Here is a 20,319-nt window from a genome sequence, read left to right on the forward strand (position 1 = left end):
TTTAAGATACCTCAAGTTAAATATCTAAAAATTCATCCAGAATGCAGACAGACATAAAGTGCCCTGGGAGATGCAGGTACTCCCTGCACGTCTCATTTGCGGGTGTTAATGCCAAAACACTGACATCCCTCCAAAGCAATGAGATACTCTTTCCTAAATATGAAGTAATCCGTACTTCCTTTCCCAAGTATTAAAATCCCACCCTTGTTGTCATCTGAGTGACATTGCCAAAAAAAAAAAAAAATAGAAAACAGTTGAATTTGTTACTAAAAGGCTGCACAGTAAAGGTCAAAAGCCACATTCGTCGTCCTCTCCGTTCAGTCTGTTCCGCTTGCAGCTTCTCTAATTGTTCTTACAGAAATGTGCTTAAGTAGTGTTCTTAAAAGAACAGAAACATTGACCCCGTTCCGACAGCCCGTGATATTTTTCAAAGCTCATTTCTAAAGATAAACCTTGCTCTAAGTTGCAGGGTTGTTTTTTGCTTTTTCCTTTTCTCTCCTGAGTGGCCGTGGCAGGACTGAACTTGACAGTTGTTTTTTTCCCAAGAGAATAAGACTTCATCCTCTTTCCCTTTTTCTTATTTAATCCATGTATGTTGATTCTGTTGACATGAATATCATCGTTTTTTTAACTTGGTTGTGGCAACAGCCACCAGCCTGTCCTTCCTAAGCAGAGAAGCACAACTGCCTTCCTAGCTGGAATCTGGAACCGATTGCCCAGCTCATTCTGCAGCTGAAACATGGGAAAACTGTGAGTGATTTTGCCCAAGGTCCAAATAAATCCACAAACTTGGAAGTTGAGAAGATATGGGCTTCATTCTCCTGCCCTTCTCTGCAATATCCAGCACCTTTGCGCTGGTCATATTTTATTAGCTGTAATAAATTTTATTTTGAAGACTGTATTGGCTTCACTTGCCTTCCTGGCTGGAGTTCACGTTGCCTTTTACCCTATATTTAAGTATTTGGGATACTAAATTGGGAAGAGACAATGTAGGACACGTCAGCTGGTGATTCCTAGACTGCTGCCTTTTGAGCCAAGGAAGCTGCTCTCTCAAAACAGGATTTTCCACCTGGCAGTTGCTCCTTTTTCTGAGCAAACTGCCCTGCAACGAGGCCTTTCTGCTTGCTTTGGATTCCCACAGCAGAAATAATGCCAATACTGAGATTGGAAGATATACATACATATATATATATAAATATTAAAATGTTGATGTTATTCTGGTGTATCTTCTTATTCTCAATTTAACGCCAGGATGCTACATGGGCCTTGGACTAAATCACAAAACAAAATTAACGCTGTGAGTTGTGATAAATTAACAAGAAAAATTGAATTCTGGTGTCCAGAACCAAATCATAAGGCCAAGTCTTTTGGAATGCATTGGTACAGAAATGATGATAGTTAGTGTCTGAATGTCTTTGTGCCAATCTGCCAGTATCATATAATTATTTTACATTAAAGTATACAAATTCTACTTTAGCATCTGCACTTGAAACAAAGTAAACTAACTTTTTAATGAAGACAGTGTTTATGTGCAATATGTATTTAAAACACCTTTGCTTACAGCTCAAATATGCCTTGGAAAATGAGTAATATGTGTTTCTTTTTTCCCCCATCTGTTTTTTCTGATGTGAAAAAATAATACAGCAAGTTTTCTTGTTTTATTTGCCTTTACTTTTGCAGGCGATGAAATCCCCAGAACTAAAAGAACGGTTAGAGGAATCGGAAAAGTTGATTCAGGAAATGACTGTGACCTGGGAAGAGAAATTAAGAAAAACTGAGGAGATAGCACAGGTCTGCACCTTTTAATTTATTTTATTTTTAGACGTTTATGGAAAGCCGGTTTTCCTCCTTTGTTTGTCATTCGCAGACGTTGTCAGAATAGTTCCCCACGTTTATGGGTAAGTAGGTCAAGCTTGCTGCCCCTCTGAAAAGCTTCACTTAATTCCTGTGAAAGCTGGATGCCTCCCAGATTACTACTCTAGTGACAATAATAAACTGTCACTCTATGTAAATTGAGAGGTTGTTTAAAAAGAAATCCCTGGATGAGAGGATTAGAGGGATTTTATATACTTCAGATAGTAAAATTGTTGTTTGTGCTGAAAAGTGGAGTGTCGAGACCATTAAATGCAAGGTTATGCACTGACTGCCTTAATGGTAAAAGCAAAGAGCATTCAGAATATTAAAAAACAGAGATGTTCAAAATCCCCGCGTGTTTTAATACCTCTTGCACTGATATTTAAAGCCTCAATCCATAACTGATGCTGATGGTTACACTGGAAAATTGTGCAGGTCACCATGAATATTGCATGACACTTCCAATTCTTGCCACATAAATGCTGATGTATCTATTTGCAGCAGGGAGCTTTTGAGGGAAGAACTATTGAAAGGTGATGAATAGCATATAATAAATAATAAGAAAATGGAGCATCTGGTACAAAGCCCTCTTGCAGATGACATGTTCAGAACAGGATGGGTTGACTTTAAAGACCCCTTGTAAGAAATGCTGCTTTTACTAAGAGGCCTTTCTGACCCTCTGTGCAGATTCACGGATTTTTTTCTTCTCTGGAAGTGTGAAATATAATAATAATAATAAATTCTACTCTTATCTTACACACTGGTTTCTAGGCATAGAAAGTCCTCAAGGGTGAAGAACCAGAGTAATGGGATCAGCACTATGGAATTTCCTTTTTTTGTCTGCCTCTAAATTCTCACCCTGAAAAGATGTTACTGATATTACAGAACTGGGGTATTTCATGAGCCTCACACTTCTGGAAAACGTGGATGTTTGCAGAGAAGGGAGGAGGACTAGTGTTTGTGTAAGGCTGTTTTTGGACCTCTTGAAAGCCTGTAGGAAAAATCCTTTTGACATCTTCAGTAGACTTACACAGGCTCAAGGTTAAAGGCTTTTATATTATCATTATTATGGCCTGTCAAGTGATTTTATTTTTGGCCAGCATCCACCAACATCTGTCTGTCACATGTTAGATGGGGGAGCGGGTAGGAAGGAGAGACCATTATAAATCAGGAAGAATGATTCCTCCTACAGAATGATGCAGTTTGTCGGGATGAAGAGGCAAAACGGGATCAAAGCAGTAAGGAGGAATTGTGCAAGCAGGCATTTCTGTCAAGTTTTCAGCAAGTATTTGACATCCTCACCTTTTTTGAATGCTTAAGTCAGTTGACATTGGATCATGAGCAAATGTTAACCAAAACTTGCTCACTTCCTTTAAGTGGATCCTCTGAGATTTAGACCACGGGCCAAGTCCTCCTTTGGGCACCGCGTCCTTTACTTTTGTCTGTAGATAATAAGGAATGATTTGAACATCAGAGCCTGGCACTGGTAACTGGGAGGTTTTTAACAACACACTTTTTGTTCATTGTTTTTGCACGTGTGCACATAAACACACATCCCTCACCACGGCCCTGACTTCTCCATACCAAGGACATCTGTAGCTTCCATAGATGTGGGAGAAGAGGGATAGAGAAAATCAAGCAGGGATCCTGCTTACTCTTTGCAGTCTTCATTTTTGACCACCCCAATGCAACACCGACACTGAACAGAGTTATACTCAATAGTAAAAGGTGCTTTTTTAGATAAAGAGCAAACTGGCAGGTAAGGTCGAGAACCTGAATAAATATTGCAGCAGCTTAGCTCATTTCCAGCTTTGTCCGAACCTGTGAACGATTCTGAGTGAAAACCCTGCTGAAATCTTTCTGCTCTGCACCGGGTGCAGAGGCATTTCTGGCTTGACATTTTTATAAAAGAATCCCTTTCTGTTTTGTGAGGCAGAAATGTTTCATGTTCTTCTATCAGTGCTCCAGTCTTCACCCGAATGCTTCCCTTGGAAAGCTGTGCATTCCAAACAGTGCTGCTTTGTGCTGGATTCTAAGAAGCCGATTGACAAGAACAAAACACCCTCCAAAATGCTGCTATTCTTGTTTAGCAGGAAGTGTTATTTGCATTATTTAAATAGCAAGTTTTCAGTTTTTGTTGTTGCTGTTGTGATTTCTGTGGGATAAAAGATAGACATGGAGCTTGACTTGGCAGAGGTTTAACTTAATTTGTTGCCTTTTAATTAGAGAGGGAAAATAAAGGGCTCTAGAGATGGCTTTGTGGTGGTGCTGTTGCAGTGAGGTCATGGAGAAGCGCCCACAGTGCTGCAGTGTTGATGCTCTCAGCTGTTTTCATCCTTCCCTAGGAAGATGCAACTGGCTGAGACCACAGCACATAGCACTCTGTTTTGGCTCCAGAGGTAAAAGGATGTGAGAAATTGCAGAAATCCTCCTGTATTTGTGTCAAATCTATTGCTGAAGAAATAATTACCTTTTTCAAAGTAGCTGCCTGTCGTGTTTTCATTGTGTTTTGGCAGGTAGGAATGCATCTCCTAGGATATACAGCAATCACACTAATTTTGGGATGGCTGTTCTTTTGCAGGAGCGTCAGAAGCAGCTGGAAAGCCTTGGCATTTCCCTTCAGTCTTCAGGAATAAAGGTTGGGGATAACAAGTGCTTCCTGGTTAATCTGAATGCAGACCCAGCTCTCAATGAACTTCTGGTGTACTATTTAAAGGTAAAAATAGAAAAATGCATTTTCTTAATAAGGCGGGCACCTAATGCCTGTGGCATAGACCTCCTTAGAGACTATTATAAAAAGGCCTATTGGAAATATTCTCTGTTATTAAGCGGCTCAGGAGAATGATACAGCCTTTTTATTTTGGATTTTTAATACTCTGTAGTAGAAGATGGTTTGGAGTGTGAATTGATCTGTTTTGTGGGAGCAAGTGTTTAGAGTTTTTTATGATCATTCTCCTTTATAAACTGTCTTTTTTACGGCAGCTTTCACAAGGCTTTGCTCAGAGAAGTGGTTTGTTTAGATATTGGGCATCTCAGTAATCAGTTTACTTCCTAGCGTGTTGTCAGAATTCAAACTAATGACTTCTGCTTACCAAACACATTTTTATTTATTCCTTTTAGTACTTCCTTCAGTAGGTGCAAAGATTTCTGGGTGTGAAAATCAAATTCTGCTCTGCCTCATCCCCTGTGCTGATGTGCAGCCTTTTTCACTAGTGTTAAACATGAGGAAAGATGTGTGATGACTTTTGGACTCTGCACTGAAACAGCTCAACAGTTTGTTCTTGTTTCACAAACTGTGTAGTGTTGATGGAGAGCCAGAAGGAGGATTCAGATGCAGCCTTTTTTAAGCCACACTTCAAAATATGAGTTCTAAAACAGTGTAAAAGCTTTGGCAGTTTGAGCTTCACGTTAGTCACTCTCTTCTCTTTGAAGTGGTGGTTAGTGACTCTCAGAGCAGCCACATGATTAGCATCTGGGCTGAAAGATGCTTTTGTTTGTCTCTCCAGAGAAATATGTGATCCTCTTTATATCAGTTGTCTTATTGTTGCTTTGGGAAATCTCACTGAAATCAAGAGAAAAAAACTTCTTCATTGGTGCCCCTGCTAAATACATTAAGACAGAGGAAAGAGCTGAGGTTTTGGGGGAAGAATTGAAGCTTTTCCGGGCGACTTGCATGTAGGTGTCCAGAGTGTGACTCAAGCTGCTGCATCAGCCTCAACACTGACAGCTATTGAAGCAGAGCTGACTGCTCTGGTGTTCAGTGTGAACACATGACAAGAAGCCTTTGGAGACAAAGCCTGCTCAGAAAACTGGCCTTGGCCCGTCCGTAGCAGTATAAAAATCTCAGGTGGACGTAGTGAGACTGCCTAAATTAAACTCTCTGCGATCTTAGATTATTTTGCCCACATCCTCTGTAATGCCGAGTTGCTTATTTACTAATCGTTTTATATCGAATTAAAACTCCATGTGATTTATCTAAATGATTATATCTGTTCCTCAAAAGTTGCCTAGATAGGCTGAAAAATAATAACTGAACAGGAGCATGTGTAGAGTGATCCTTTCTCTCCCAAATCCCTCACTACTTCAAGTGCTGCAGGGATTTACTGAGCCAAAGGATGATCTAGGTGCAACCTGTGTAATAGCAATGGGTCTAAGCATCAGGAACCTGTCTTGATTTCCTTTTGAACTCTTTTATTCCACAGTATACTGAGACACTGGATTTCATAATTTAATTATAAAAACCTCTTCATCTTTGGTTTTAACTGTTGACCATTAACTTTCCTGAGGGCTCCCTCCTTGTTTATGTAAGAAATGGTAATGATTTGTTTGCACTGTTTCCTTCACCTTTTTCCCATCTAAAGGGAGTATTAAATAATTTTCAAGCTTTATAATGACATGAGAAGATACATGCAGAAGAAGAATGGCTGAGTTGTAATTAAGGACCTTCTGCAATCAGTTGCTAACATCTGAATTAACTTTCCACAGGAGCACACATTGATAGGATCAGACAACTCTCAAGATATCCAGCTATGTGGAATGGGAATTCTTCCTGAACATTGCATTATAGACATCACTCCAGAAGGACAGGTGATGTTAACACCTCAGAAGAACACGAGGTAAATGATCAAGATAGAGCATTAGTTGTGTAATAGCTGTAGATTTAGCTAGTATCTATGCTTGGCAGTACAAAAATGTAACTAAAACAGATGCTTTTCCATTTTGTCTGAAGTATGGAAATTCTGTTTCTTGTATTCTGCTTCTGAGTTTTGTTTGGATTGTCATTTTCCTTTCTGTAAACCCTTAGCTTTTGTTCAAAATAGATTTCTGCCACTGGTAGAGTTTGTAGTCTAAGTTTTCAGAGAGATGCTGAATAACCCACAGCAAATACTGCAGATTCAGGTTAGTGTAGATGAATCCTTGCAAGTCAGATGTTGTATCTAGACCCATTTCAAAATGACTTGTGTCTTCAGTGTCCTCAGTAAGCTGTCATTAGATCCACAAAAATCAGGAATTTTACATTTACACTTTCATCAGGAGATGGAAGTAGATCTTCCAGAGATCCTTTCCAATGTGAATTATGATCATATTTTCAGGCTTTGTCTCACTTGGAAATAAATGCAAAGTTTTTGATGGTTCTCATTAGTTCATTGTGTTTAAGCTAAGTAAACACCTGAGTTCTCTCATGTCTTATTCAAATGTATTTTGTGTTTGTGTTTCAAAGCCCCATGAAAGTGTTTATTTCCAGCACTTTCTCTTTTTTGCAGACTCTCTGTTTTTAAGCAATAGTTATATTCCCCAGACACAGCTGTCGTAGTATCTACCCCAAAGTAGCAAATTCCATAAAACTTTCGTAATCAAAAGAAGTTGATTTTGAGGAGTTTGTGAAACAGCCCTCGCTGAAGCTTCTGGGGATGTTTTGCCTGTTTGTAATCCATGAACTTGTTCCCTTATGTTAACTAGCTACAATAAAAAGCAGTACTGGAAAAAAATAAGCCTTATGAAAGTGCCTTTGCTTTGGATTTTCCTCTTTTCAAAGGACATTTGTAAATGGGTCTGCTGTTACGGGTCCTGTCCAGCTACATCATGGAGACAGAATACTATGGGGAAACAACCACTTCTTCAGGTACGAAAGACATGAAAGAAATTCTGAGATAATTTTGTTTTGCCTTATAGTATAAGGAAGGATGGCAAGTGAGCCTTCAAGGTGCAGGAGGAGCTGATTTCTTTTTTATTGGCTTATAAAGGCAACACTGATGATTGGTTATTCTTGAATAATAAATGCCATAGGCAGTGTCCATAGCTTCACTGTCAAAGCAATGAAGCTGAAGCAACTTCTTGCATTTGCAAAGGACTGCAAGCTGGCTGATGAGGGTCACTGTTACCTGTACTGTTATCATTAGATCTTTTTGGTGAGGTGATAACTTTAATTTCATCTAGTAATTGAGTGTTGTGCAATTTGGCACCAATTGCATTCACCAAAGATGAGCAGCTTTTGAAAGAAAAATCTTAAATACTGTTTTGGACAACCTGCTTAATTTTAATAATCTTTTCAAGCAACCTATTTCTTTTTTCCAGAGTTGAACAATTAATAATTCTTTTAAAAATTCCTACTTTTCAAGGCTGAACTTGCCAAAGAAGAAAAAGAAGGCAGAACAGGAAGATGAAGAGCGAGACAACTCTATGAAGTGCAGCAACAGCATCGAGCAGCTGGACATAGATGGGGACAATTCCAGTGAAGTGTCCAGTGAGATTAACTTCAGCTATGAGTATGCCCAAATGGAAGTCACTATGAAGGCGCTTGGCAGCAATGGTAAGAAGCAGCTAAATTATTGGAAATAGTACAGAATATATTGTTGCATCTTCAGGGACTCTTTGCCAGAGAAATGCTTTTCCCTTATAACTTCCTTTTGGAGAAATTTTCTTACGAATGAGTCAACTTAGTCATTTTTGCACTTGAGAGGAAAAGCACAGCTGCAGAATGTTATGTTTGGCAGTTTTTGTGAAGAAGAAGGAAAAAACAAAAGCCCAAACTGGATTATTGCTGGTACTGCAGTCTAGAATTGAGGTGTTTCCGCTTTGCTGGGTATTTTTCTTGCATTAGGTCTGACCCAGGCATTTAGCCATAATGATCTCTGTTTCTGAAACTCTGTTTTTGTGGTCTTGCATAGCTGTTCCAGAATGGCAACAGCAAGGTTTCTTTCCACTTTCTCTTTCCAGATTTTCTTAAATCATTCATCCAGTCTCTTCTGTCAATATTTATTTGTTCTGTAGTTCATCAATAATGTGGGTTTTTTTTTAAATCTGTGCCTAAAAGCAAAAAGCAAATTCTCCTTCCTTTTTCAGAATAACACTTCTTACTGCTTCAGGTGCTCTTCCCCCATAGAATTCAAAGGCTACTGCATCCCCTAAGTAGGGAGGGGAGGTGGTGTATCAAGGCACCTAAAATCATGCCCAAAATCATGCAAAATATCTGAAGCAGAACCTGGGGAAGCAGAACCTGAGGCTCAGTCTCTGCCCCGTGTTCACCGCTTCACCCTTTCCACTTAATTTTACACTTATTAGATGTTTGAACCCAGAAGTGCTTCTTTCTTCCCACCGTCTGCTTAGATCCAATGCAGTCTATCCTGCAAAGCCTGGAGCAGCAGCACGAGGAGGAGAAGAGATCCGCGCTGGAACGGCAGAGGCTGATGTACGAGCACGAGCTGGAGCAGCTGAGGAGGCGACTGTCCCCCGAGAAGCAGCATTTCCGCAGCATGGACAGGTTCTCCTTCCACTCCCCCAGTGCTCAGCAGCGCCTACGGCAGTGGGCAGAAGAGAGGTGAGGAATTCAATGCACATCCCTTGTATCAGATTTTTATTGCTGGGGGATTTTGTAGTTTTCCCACCCTGCTGCCTGCTTTCCGAGAAGAAACCTGCAGGGGAGCGGGAAGGACGGAGCGAAAATATGAACGTAAGAATGTTCAGACCAGTGATACTGGAGAAGACAGAAGAGTGTCTGTTTCACAGCTAAGGAGAAACTCTGTCCTCGCCAGCATTAAATTTGACTAAAGATTAGGTGATTGGAAGAAATTCTGAGGCTTCTGTGTGATCTTTTCTTCTGCATATTCCTGACTCGGCTGCTGGAGGGGTGTTTTTCCTCTTTACTCACCTACATCTGCCTGACCTGGGCCGGTTCCAGCAGCCAGAGGATGCAGAATGAGAAAAAAAAAAGATCCAGAGCATTGGAAAGACTGATGCACTTATTTTACAAACAGGGAAGGGCACGGTGCCTCTTCACAGACAGTTTCCTTGAGGATATTTACTACTTGCCTGTGAATAGTCTTTGCCAGCCTTGCTGTCAAAAAGAGCAGCAGCAAGAGAAGGATGAAGTTTTCCCTGAAACAATGAGAATGAGAGGGGCACTGTAATGAGAAAACAGTTTCAATTTCAGAAGCTGCTCCTTTAGATTGGTACTTGAGGCAATCTAACAAGGCATTCGTTGTCTGTCTGGAATATTTTGTGGTGCTAGATTCCTGCACTGCAGTTGACACTCTCATGCACTCAGCAGGGAGGTCAGTGAGCAAATCTAAAGAAACCTTTCTCTGCAGGATGGAACATGCACATTCATGATGGGAAGGCTCTGGAACAGGCCACACAAGTGCTCACTGTTAAGCAGATGCATGGAGAAGTCTCCAAAGCCAACACTATGCTGATGTTCATGCTACTAAATTCACACAGATACTCATTTTTTATTATTTTGCAACAGAAGTGCAGTTTAATAGCCATGACCTTTGTGTTAAAAAGCAGCTAACTTGAATGAACAAACTCCTCTGCCAAGCGATCATTAGCACTGTACTCTCAATTTCAGTTCCTAATTCCTAAATTATCTTTTCTGTCTCCATGAAAATCCCCTTCTTTTAGAGAGGAAATGTTGACCCACAGCCTGAGGAAGCTGCGAGAGCAGATTGTTAAAGCCAATTTGTATGTGAGAGAAGCCAATTTCATTGGAGAGGAATTAGACAAGAGGACAGAGTATAAAGTCACACTCCAGATCCCAGCTTCAAGCCTTAATGCTAACAGTAAGGTAAGATAGCTCTAGTGACACCATTTTTTGTTCAATAACTTTGCCTTAGAGTTTTAGATTTTTCTTATTGTGGCTCCAATGAAATAGTCCAGGTAATTTGCCAAGGTAAGTTCAGATAATTTGGCAAGGTATTCACATGCATTGAAATGGCTCTCAGTGCATGCCACGTCCTCGTTGTTTTTTGAACAACTGTTCATTGTTGTGACATTGATTCCTTATCTAATTGTTTTCCAGAGAGGTGCAATTCTCAGCGAGCCTGCTATTCAGGTGAGAAGAAAAGGGAAAGGCAAACAGATTTGGTCGCTGGAAAAACTGGAAAATCGACTGGTAGATATGAGGGATCTCTACCAAGAGTGGAAAGACTGTGAGGAAGACAACCCAGTAAGTAAAAATGAGAACTCCAGCATTGTGCTGATTAGAACCACATCCCTGTTACATTTTTGGTTTAAGTAGGTGTGGGAAAATCTTCTGGTTTTGTCAGGAGAGGGAAAAGGCAGAGGTTGCGGGGGTTATTTATTTATTTATTTTCTTCTAGTATTGAAGCAGTCTTCAGTTACTTCAGTGCCCTTATCTTGGTGCTTTGATGCTTGCTTGCACATGCAGTTTGATGGCAGAAACACACACACAAAGAAGTGCTAAGTAAATGCAACAGGTGTTAAGTCTAAAAGAATTGAGAATTTGCTAGAAACCGTCCTCAAAATAAAACTCAAGTTTTCATTCTTGTGATGAATTCTATCATTCTTCATTCTAATTTGATCTCTTGCTTGTGCCCATTTTATTTTTGCTGGGCTAGTTGTGCGCTGCTTTGAAAACTTTGGGTTTTTTTACATTATTCTGAATTTGATTCCAGGTGATGAGAGCGTACTTCAGGCGAGCTGATCCGTTCTATGATGAACACGAAAACCACAGCCTTATTGGAGTAGCCAATGTTTTTCTTGAGTGCCTCTTCTATGATGTGAAGCTACAGTATGCCGTTCCCATCATCAATCAGAAGGGAGAGGTTTGTCATTCCTTCTATAATCTTTCCCCATTCAACTGTTTAATGACAGTCTGAAGCTCTTATTACCAGTAAATTCCAGTTTCCTGTGCACAAGTTCTTTGCTAACAATTTAGGATTATGCAAATCCAAATACCTTACTGCAGTTGTTTGCTCCAAATCCCCACTTAGTGATTGTGAAAGGGGAAAGCTTTGCCACCACCTTGCTAAGCAAACAACTCCCCCCCAAAACTGTTTAGTGGAACCAGTATCAAAAACAGAAGAATTTTGTGGGCAGCTAGGGCATACTAAGCAGTGTCCTCAGTTGTACCCCTTGAATGTACACTTGAATTAGGCTTTGCAGGCCCTCCAGAGACTGGTGGAGAGGTGAGATGCATCATGCTGTTCTCAGAGTCACTGTAGTGGCTCCAAAGCATTCATTGATGCAAGAAATCTGTAGCACAAAATATGAAAAGGAAGAAAATGTTTGCTGATGAACTGGAAATCACAGTACCTGTAGGTACCTGAAAAATATTACTGTTCCCTGGCATCAAATAACTTTCTCTTTTCCCTTTTTCATCAGGTGTCTGGTCGTCTCCATGTTGAAGTTGTTCGTGTGAGTGGGGAGATAGAGGACAGGCTGGTAGGAGGTGAGGATAGTCCAGAATCTTCACCCGAAAATGACATTCAGGAGAGAAAACTCGTCTGCATGGTGAGTTGCAGATACATCCCAGCCTGTGAGGAAACTTCTCCCTTTTCAACTGGGTATTAAAATGAAAAAGTCCATGGTGTGTTGGCTGCTTTGCTGGTTGTTAAATGTCTCATTGCAACCCCTTTCCGCAGTGTTTATTTCCAGTATTCAGCTACACAAGCAGAGTTCTACCTTTGGACATGCTGGTAGACTATATGAAAACATCTCCTGATGTTTTGGATTAAAAACATTAAAAAGGGCAAAGGAAATAGCTGGTCAGTCAGTGGTATGTGCAGAGCTTAACACTTGGGCATTATGTTTTTACAGCCTTCTGTTTCAGGGCCTGAATCCACTGATCATTGGGTTAGTGGATAATATGACCAATTTGGGGCAGGAGTTTGGTGTGTTGTGCACAAAAAGTGAAGGAAGTGGCTTTTTGTGTTTCATCCCGCGCTCTTTCATTCCACAGAAGTAGGTGCTTGGTGACATCTAGTGGCAATTTTAAGCTGATGCAGTAAAAATAGTCCAGTGTGTTTCAGTGCAGAAACATGTTTCCAAAAGCCTTTTTGTCCCCCAAAACTTCTTAGTTATCCTTTGCAATGGACCAGAAGAATGTTGTTCTAACAGGAGGCCTTTTCATTTGACACCTGACTAATAACTTGTTTCTTATCTCTTTCTAGATTAAAATACTTCAAGCCACAGGCTTACCACAACACCTCTCCAACTTTGTGTTCTGCAAATACACGTTCTGGGATCAGCTGGAGCCAGTTAATGTTGCCCCTGAGGTGTATCCTTCCTTATCTCCCAGCAGCAAGGAGCCACGGTGCATGGTTGTCTTCGATCACTGCAGTGTAAATCTTCTTTTCTGTTTTATTAACCATCTTTAACAAGACTCAAAACCTCTTCAGAATCCATTGCACTGCACTGTTCAGTGCACAAAAGTCACTGAAGAAGATGAAGTGGATTGATAAAGTGAAACAATCTGTTTAACAGGGAGATTTATGTTAGAGTTTAGCTGCAGTAAGAATGCCTAAGAGTGGGAAGAGGGATATTTGAGTACGTTTGTGTCTGCATTTGAGCTGATCACTGAGCACTCTGATGTTCAGAGAGAAATGGGTGGTTCCAGGACATGAGGACATGAGACCTTTCATCCTTACACACGCCTTAAGTGTGTGACTTAAGGGGGGACACATATCTGGGAAGTGGCTCTTCTGGCTTGTTGACAGTAGAGCAACTAGCTAAGTGGAGACATCTTTAACAGAGATGTCTAAAGTCAGATGAATCCCAGGCGTTGCCTGTGTTCTCATCTTGTTCTTCCTCCAAATTGTTAATGCATTGAGAAATTTAGTCCTTTTAGCTTATGATTCTTCAAGTGGATACAGTTGAGTATCTCTGAGTTTTTGAGGCTTGGATCCTAAATGTTAGGAAACGTGAATTTGGGCAGCATGGGGTCATTTTTCAGTTCTTTAAGACTCGGATCTTCAGCAAGTTATCCATTTTTGCCTTGCATCCCCAAAATGAGATAACAGGTCTTTTGTTCCTCTGTATCATGTCCTAATGTCTTGGGAAACAGAATGACTTTAGTACATGCATACAGTAAAGTCAAAACAACAGGGCTCTAACCCTCACTGTGACTTTTAGGTGTTACTTTGTTGCCAGCAATATGGATAGGAAAATGCTAACCATTTTGTGCTTAAAAATGGTAGGATGTGAATGCACACAGCAGGAAAGATTAGCTACGGAAATAAGACCGTAACAGTTCTAATAATGCTTCCAGACCCTTAAACAACTTTGTGAAAAGCCTTTAATGGATTTTGCAGGAATTTCAGGCAGTGGAGGCACTTAAAGGGGGTTAGTTGTATTAATGTGACTACAGTTTAGCTTATGCAGACTATCAAAGTGGCCTTTTCCATTTTGGAAAAGTCAGTGGAAGATTTTTGTTTGAAAGTCAGTGTTGTCAGTGGTCAGAGTCATTAACCACTTTTGTTATGTCGGTTCACAGGAATTTTCTGTAAGTATTTCTGAAGACTTCATGGAGCATCTTTATGATGGTGCTTTGGCAATTGAGGTTTACGGGCACAAGCAGAGTGGCGATCGCAGGAATCCAGCCCTGTGGGATTTGGGAATAATTCAAGCCAAAACACGAAGTCTTCGTGACAGGTAACTAGAGAAAATAGATCATCAGTTTGGGATGCTGGAAATTCACCATCTGCAAGGCCAAATTTTGAAGGAGGTTTGAGACAAATAGTCACATTTTTTGGGCTGATGAAAACTCAACCAGATATTTGAGACTTTGTCTAGTAGACTAGAATGAACAGACTGTTGTGAAAACAACATGTGATATTTTAGTGGGCTTCAAAAACAGAAAGAGAGAAATGCTCATTTCTGTGTTTCATACTAAAAATGTTAAAGTTTTCTAGTAAAGACCCTTCTACTTATACATGTGAGTAGTGCTTTACAACGAAGCAGAAGACAGTGGGCTCATTATTTTCCTTCATATCGTTGATCTGAGCCAGAAGGAACTATGAAGCCTAGCATGTCAAGGTGGTTTTTGTAACTGTAGACTGATGTGTTGGAGCTCAAGCCCCAATACATTCTAGGCCATAAAGTGCTCTAACGTGTGATGCTTCCATTGGAAGAACTATTTTGCAAATTATTTCAAATGGAATAAATATGCCACAGTATGGGAATTCAGACTGCTGCATTTGGAATCCACAGGGTAAGCTTGGCTACTCTTTTTTTTTTTTGCTTCTCCTATTAGAAGACAGTTCTTCACTTTCATTTACCGCTGTTTTTTGGTCATTTTAGTGCCAGCCTATATGTATGTTGAACAGGAATGAAGCCATATGCAGAGAAGTTTAAAAAATTAAGTAAAAACAGAAGAATATGGCAAAAGAGAAGATTGAAAAGAGTGTTACAAAATAAAGAGTTAGATTTGCTCGCTGGGTAATAAGTATCATCATCCTTTTTAATTTCTAGATATTACAAAAGTGTCCATTTCTTATTTAAACTCTTGGAAGAACTGGAGGGAAGGAGTAGTGCGATGACGTTCAAAAAGGTGCCTCGAATCTCAAGAGCTTTCAGGCTGACAGCACATTTAGTTCTGCTGCCATCTATGTGGTCTGATGTCACTGACAACCCTGGGCTTTTGTGACAGTCACTGAAGCCAGAGCTTAAGTGTTAGAACCAAACTGGATTCGATTGGAATTGGGTTTGGTGCTTGAATCAAGAAAAGGCTTAAATTGTCAGTAAAACTATAAGATGGACAACTAGTAACCCCATCTGGATACAAGCGACATTTGGAGAAGTGTCCCTTCTGGTCTCCAATCTGCATGGTTTGGCAGGATGTTTGTTGTGTTCTGTTTTAAGGCAAAAAACCCACGTGTGACAGTTCTTGACATGTTTTGCAGGTGGAGCGAAGTAACCCGAAAACTAGAGCTCTGGGTTCAAATTCTAGAGCTGAACGAGAACGGGGAATACTGCCCAGTGGAGGTGACTCCTGCCAAGGACGTCAGCACCGGAGGCATCTTTCAGCTCAGACAGGTAAGGTGACAGGTTCAGGAGCTGTGAAAAGAGACTCCAGGAAGCTGGGAAGCTTCTATTTCACGTGATAGGGAGATGGTGTCCTTGGCATCATCAAGCTTAGGTGTGAAACGTGGTCTTCAACCTCTAAATTCCCCAACACCTTTGATTTTTTCCTACTGTCTAAAGAAGACAGATACTTTTCTGCGCTGATAGCATCAATGGGGGAGAATTTTGCATGAAGGAGACCACAATCAGCAACGAGTTCAGAGCACAGGTAGTAACTCAACACGTATTTCTTTTGCAATCTTGTAGACGGGGAAGAAATCCTGTTTTCAGCAAGTATTTTTTAAAAAAATCCTATATGTTAAGAAAATCCTCAATAAAAAGTAAGCTTTTTGGGGGAGACTTGCCGAATATTGAACATTGTGTGGACATAAATCCTTGCAACAGAAGTGGCTTCTCTTGAACACTTGGTCAGTCTGGCTGAGATTGCAGCACTTGCCCGTTTGATCTTCAAGATCTGTCACTCCAAATATGTCACTTGCAGATGGCTGCCAGTAGAGGTCTCTCTGCCATTAAACTTTCAGGATTTTATACCTGTTGGTTTGATTCTTTTTTTTGAAATGCTTCAAATTGTTCCCATGTTCAGGGGCAGTCTCGACGAGTTCAGGTCGAAGTGAGATCCGTTCAGGAATCTGGGACCTTGCCACTAATGGAGGAATCCATATTGTCCATCGGCATCGGCTGTGTTCAAATAAAGCATGTTAAGCCACAAAAAATACATGAAAGTTATCAGGTAAGAGGCTGACTGCTTCTTTTCAGCTATGGATTTTTCCAAACTTGGGAAAAAGTAAAGTTGGAGGCAACACCATCATGAAGATTTAGCTTCCTAAAAGGGAGGTTTTCTTCCATCCTAAAGATGTCTTTAAAGATGGAAAATCCAGTTTCCCAGCAGTGTCCTAGGCCGACCATGCCTTTTATTTCCCCATTCTGCTTATGTTTGTGACTCTGGTAGAGCTGAGCAGGTTTCTCCAAAGGTTCTCATCCTGAGACGATGGATTCATTTCTTATAAACTTTACTTGAAAGCCATGAGTGTGTTGTATGCACGTAAGATATGTTATATGTACATAAGACACGGGCCCCTTCTAGCCATTTTTCTAGGGAAACAAGTCCCAGGTGAACATCCAGTCTGTTGGATCTCATGCTGTTTCTTCCCCAGATCATTTTTGACGAGTTTTAACTGTATCTGGTAGAGCAATCCACAAAGTTTTAAGTTCTTTCAAGAAGAAAGACTGTACTTAAGCTCTTCTTGAGAGAGAGACAGACTAGTGAGCTGTCTCTGATGCTGATAACCCATGGGGGAAAGAGCTGTTGACAACAGTGCTTCATTAGTTCTGCTTACAGCAACCCTCAGACTTGAACATCTGGATTTTAAGTCTCCGTGTTTGCATTTCTCTGTCTCAAGTGAAACAGTATCTGTAGAACTCAAAAGATTTTCTGAAGGCTTAATCTAAAAAAAAATGCTGCTTCTGTATGGCTTTTTATTTTTAACTTTGCTAAATTTTGCCTTTCATTACTGACGCAGACTCCAGGGACTTGTTGTTATTAAGATAAGTACTAACTCAATGCAGACTGGCATCTGCTTTTGCAGGCATTGGGCAGGGATGACAGCCACACTCACTCCCATTGCAAAGGGCTGTGAAAGGTGGTGCCTCCCATCAGAAAACAACAGAAATCCAAGTGTCAAAGGTCCACGTTGTGACTGCTTTGTGGCAGACAGTGTTATTCTGTCTTAAAAATTGGCTTAGATGTTTACAGATTTTCTTCTCTAACTGCAAAGGCAAGTTTACCTCAGGTTCTTTATGTCACCTTTGATTTTCAGGGCCTCCTGTAGCATTCCTGAGCAGAATGAGGTTTCTTTACTGTCCAGGCTCAACAGGTCCCAAGTTGTTCCATTGTAACTACCGTTTTTTTCCTAGAGCAATTTAAATATTTCACTTTCTTCCAATTAAGAATAATTCTGATAAAGTTACTTCTGTTTTTGTGTGTTTTTATTGCTTTTTTTCCATTATAATAGTTGTATTTTTTTTTTTAATTTACATGTTTGGACCAGCTGATAGGAATAAATCTTTGGTACCCTCCCAGACCGGTTCAAGAAGGAAAACGTGGTAGCAGGGATAAATGTTGCTGTGTTTTGATTCTATGGTCTTAGCATTGCTAAGCTTGGGCTTCTGTTGAAGTTCATTAAAATATTTGCACCTTTTCCATTTAGTGTGTTTCCTTGCTATCACACACACAAAAAAATGACATGGCTTTGTATGTTTTGGCCTAGGAGGAAGAGGATGACATGGACAGTTATCAGGTAAAAAAAAAAATCTGTTTTCTCTTCCTAGAAATGCAGATATTTTTAGGTAAAACTGTGTTAGAGGAAGATTAGCATTTTTATCTGTGCTCCGCTGATCGGATATATGGAGAGTGTTTTCTCAGAAGAGAATAAAAGCCTGAGGACTACGTAAATTGTGCCACAAAGCCATGTGGTGAGTCAAGAGGAGGGCTAAAAACACGATGCCTTAGTGTATATTTCTGGAGGAAAATCCAATTGCTTCTCCTTTTCTGCATTTTGGGGGAACCTACTCTTCTCAAGCTGTGGGTAGGTTGAGATTTTCTACATTAAGAGCAAGAATTAAGCCTGGTGCTGTTGAAGATGCAATCAAATTCTTCGTGCTATTTCATCTCATAAATGTGCTGTGTATGAGACCTGGTGTATAATGAGTAATAACCTCTGGGCAAGCAAGGATACCATTCCTCGAGTCCGAAGAAAACAGTGAGAAAATTACTGAAATCTGAACTTTTTTTTTCCCAAAGTATATATAATATCACAGCTATTTGAGCCTGACAAGAGACCTGATGAGGCACAATATCTGTGATGCATTTTCACCTGCTGGTGAATAACATGAACAAAAGCCCATCATCATCATCATTGTTGTAGATCTCAATTTGGGTGATGGGAGCAACAAGAGATTTAGGTTTACCATTCTCTGACACATTCCAGGGTCCTTATCACCCCTCCAGGTGGGGTGATACAAACACAGTTTATAGTCTTACCTTCACCCATTTTTCTTGACGAAGTATTTGCTATAGCTTGTTGTGCAACGAGTCTGAACTGCTACTACCTTAAATGCAGCCTGTCTGAACACATCCCAGAGCTGGTAGCTCATCTTTGTGGCACCCGACGTGCCACGTTCATCATTTCTGAGCATCTCCACACCTGAGACAATGGGATTTTCCAATACTGCAGAACTTAGTGAGTTTTAGACTAATTTGGAGGCAAAGAAGATTTATAAAGTGAAGTTAGGACGGAGTGGTACAAAATATCATCTCAAAAATGCCAGTTTCGGGTTGGCAAGCCAAAATTATATTAAGAAAGATGTGAAAAAATATGGGATAGGAGCATCAGACATATAAGGAAAAGCTGAAATAACTAAAATTGTTCAGTCTTGATGAGATCTGCTGGGCCTTCTCAATGTCTGTAATTGGGAGAGGGTAACAAAGTTGAAGCCAGGCCCTTTTTAGTATCCAATGAAGGGATGAGAGGCAATGAGAAAAAAAAATCAATATAGGAAATTCAGTTAAAAGTAAGAGAAAAAAAAAGGGAAAAAAAACCCTAACTGTGAGAGTGGTTAGAAACTGGAATAGGATTTTGCATCCTCGGAGTTACTCAAGCCCTGAGCAAGCTTCTAAGGTTGAACCAAGGTCTCTTGAGGCTTGGACTAAGAGGATTTCCAGTGGTTCCTTCCAACCTCAACTGTTCTGCAATTCTGTGTATATTGTCCTGTAAAAAGAAAAAAAGGAATTAATGGATAAGAGCTAAGTGGTTTGTTTCTGTCTTAATTATCTGTTCCTTGGATGCAGGATGAGCAGAAGAGTTGAAGAAATGGGTAAGCCACAGACGGGAAACATTGGCTTTCCTGGGTCAATATTTAGCACGACATTTTCCTCTTTACAGGATAGGGATTTGGAGAGGCTGCGTCGGAAGTGGCTGTGTGCCTTAACGAAGCGCCAGGAATATCTCGATCAGCAATTGCAAAAACTTGTTGGGAAACCTGGTAAGCAAATGATTATTAAGGGTGGCTATAGTACCAGGTTGGGACACACATGTGCACACACTCTTTTCTCCTATTATATTAAAAAATTCTAGACAGTGAGTTAAGGAGGGAATGATTCTTTGGACTTGCTAGTGATTCGCATGCAGAAAAACTGGATGTGGAGGCCCTGATAAAGCTGTTAGTCATTCGTACACCCTGCCTATTCTGTGTGTACCCGAGCAGAGGGGGTTTATTCTGTTACAATGATATTTCTTAAACACACGAGAAAGCCACGGAATAAGAAATGGTCTTGGTTGTCCTGCCTCTCCAGATAAAACAGAAGATGATGCGGATCGGGAGGCACAGCTTTTAGAGATGAGGCTGACCCTTACTGAAGAACGAAATGCTGTCATGGTCCCTTCTGCTGGCAGTGGCATCCCTGGAGCTCCAGCAGAGTGGTATGAACATACATTGCCATACACCAGAAAGAACGTAAAAATGATGCATGGCTTGAACTCCTGCCATTTTTTCCTTGCCCTACTCTGCGCTCCATATGCTGGATGAGCAAAGTTGTTAAAATTAGTGCTCTTGCTTAAATTATTTTATTAGGTTGTGTATTTGAAA

General features: G+C 40.4%; 1 protein-coding gene across 1 annotated transcript in view; it reads left to right on the forward strand.

Moving 5' to 3' along the window:
* The window catches only part of KIF13B (kinesin family member 13B), an 87,987-nt gene that overhangs the window by 41,361 nt on the left and 26,307 nt on the right, over positions 1–20,319 (forward strand). Inside the window, exons 12-28 of the mRNA XM_088534355.1 lie at positions 1,681–1,791; positions 4,436–4,570; positions 6,340–6,470; positions 7,391–7,477; positions 7,974–8,164; positions 8,962–9,172; positions 10,255–10,417; positions 10,652–10,798; positions 11,268–11,417; positions 11,977–12,105; positions 12,765–12,935; positions 14,087–14,244; positions 15,495–15,627; positions 16,259–16,405; positions 17,943–17,972; positions 19,617–19,716; positions 20,027–20,153. Of these exons, the coding sequence (XP_088390481.1) occupies positions 1,681–1,791; positions 4,436–4,570; positions 6,340–6,470; positions 7,391–7,477; positions 7,974–8,164; positions 8,962–9,172; positions 10,255–10,417; positions 10,652–10,798; positions 11,268–11,417; positions 11,977–12,105; positions 12,765–12,935; positions 14,087–14,244; positions 15,495–15,627; positions 16,259–16,405; positions 17,943–17,972; positions 19,617–19,716; positions 20,027–20,153 (2,321 nt within the window). The remainder of the gene's footprint in view (positions 1–1,680; positions 1,792–4,435; positions 4,571–6,339; positions 6,471–7,390; positions 7,478–7,973; positions 8,165–8,961; positions 9,173–10,254; positions 10,418–10,651; positions 10,799–11,267; positions 11,418–11,976; positions 12,106–12,764; positions 12,936–14,086; positions 14,245–15,494; positions 15,628–16,258; positions 16,406–17,942; positions 17,973–19,616; positions 19,717–20,026; positions 20,154–20,319) is intronic.

The sequence above is a fragment of the Tinamus guttatus genome, unplaced genomic scaffold (genome assembly GCF_059628265.1).
Source record: "Tinamus guttatus ecotype Peru unplaced genomic scaffold, ASM5962826v1 Tinamus_guttatus_pri_ptg000548l, whole genome shotgun sequence".
NCBI lineage: Eukaryota > Metazoa > Chordata > Aves > Tinamiformes > Tinamidae > Tinamus > Tinamus guttatus.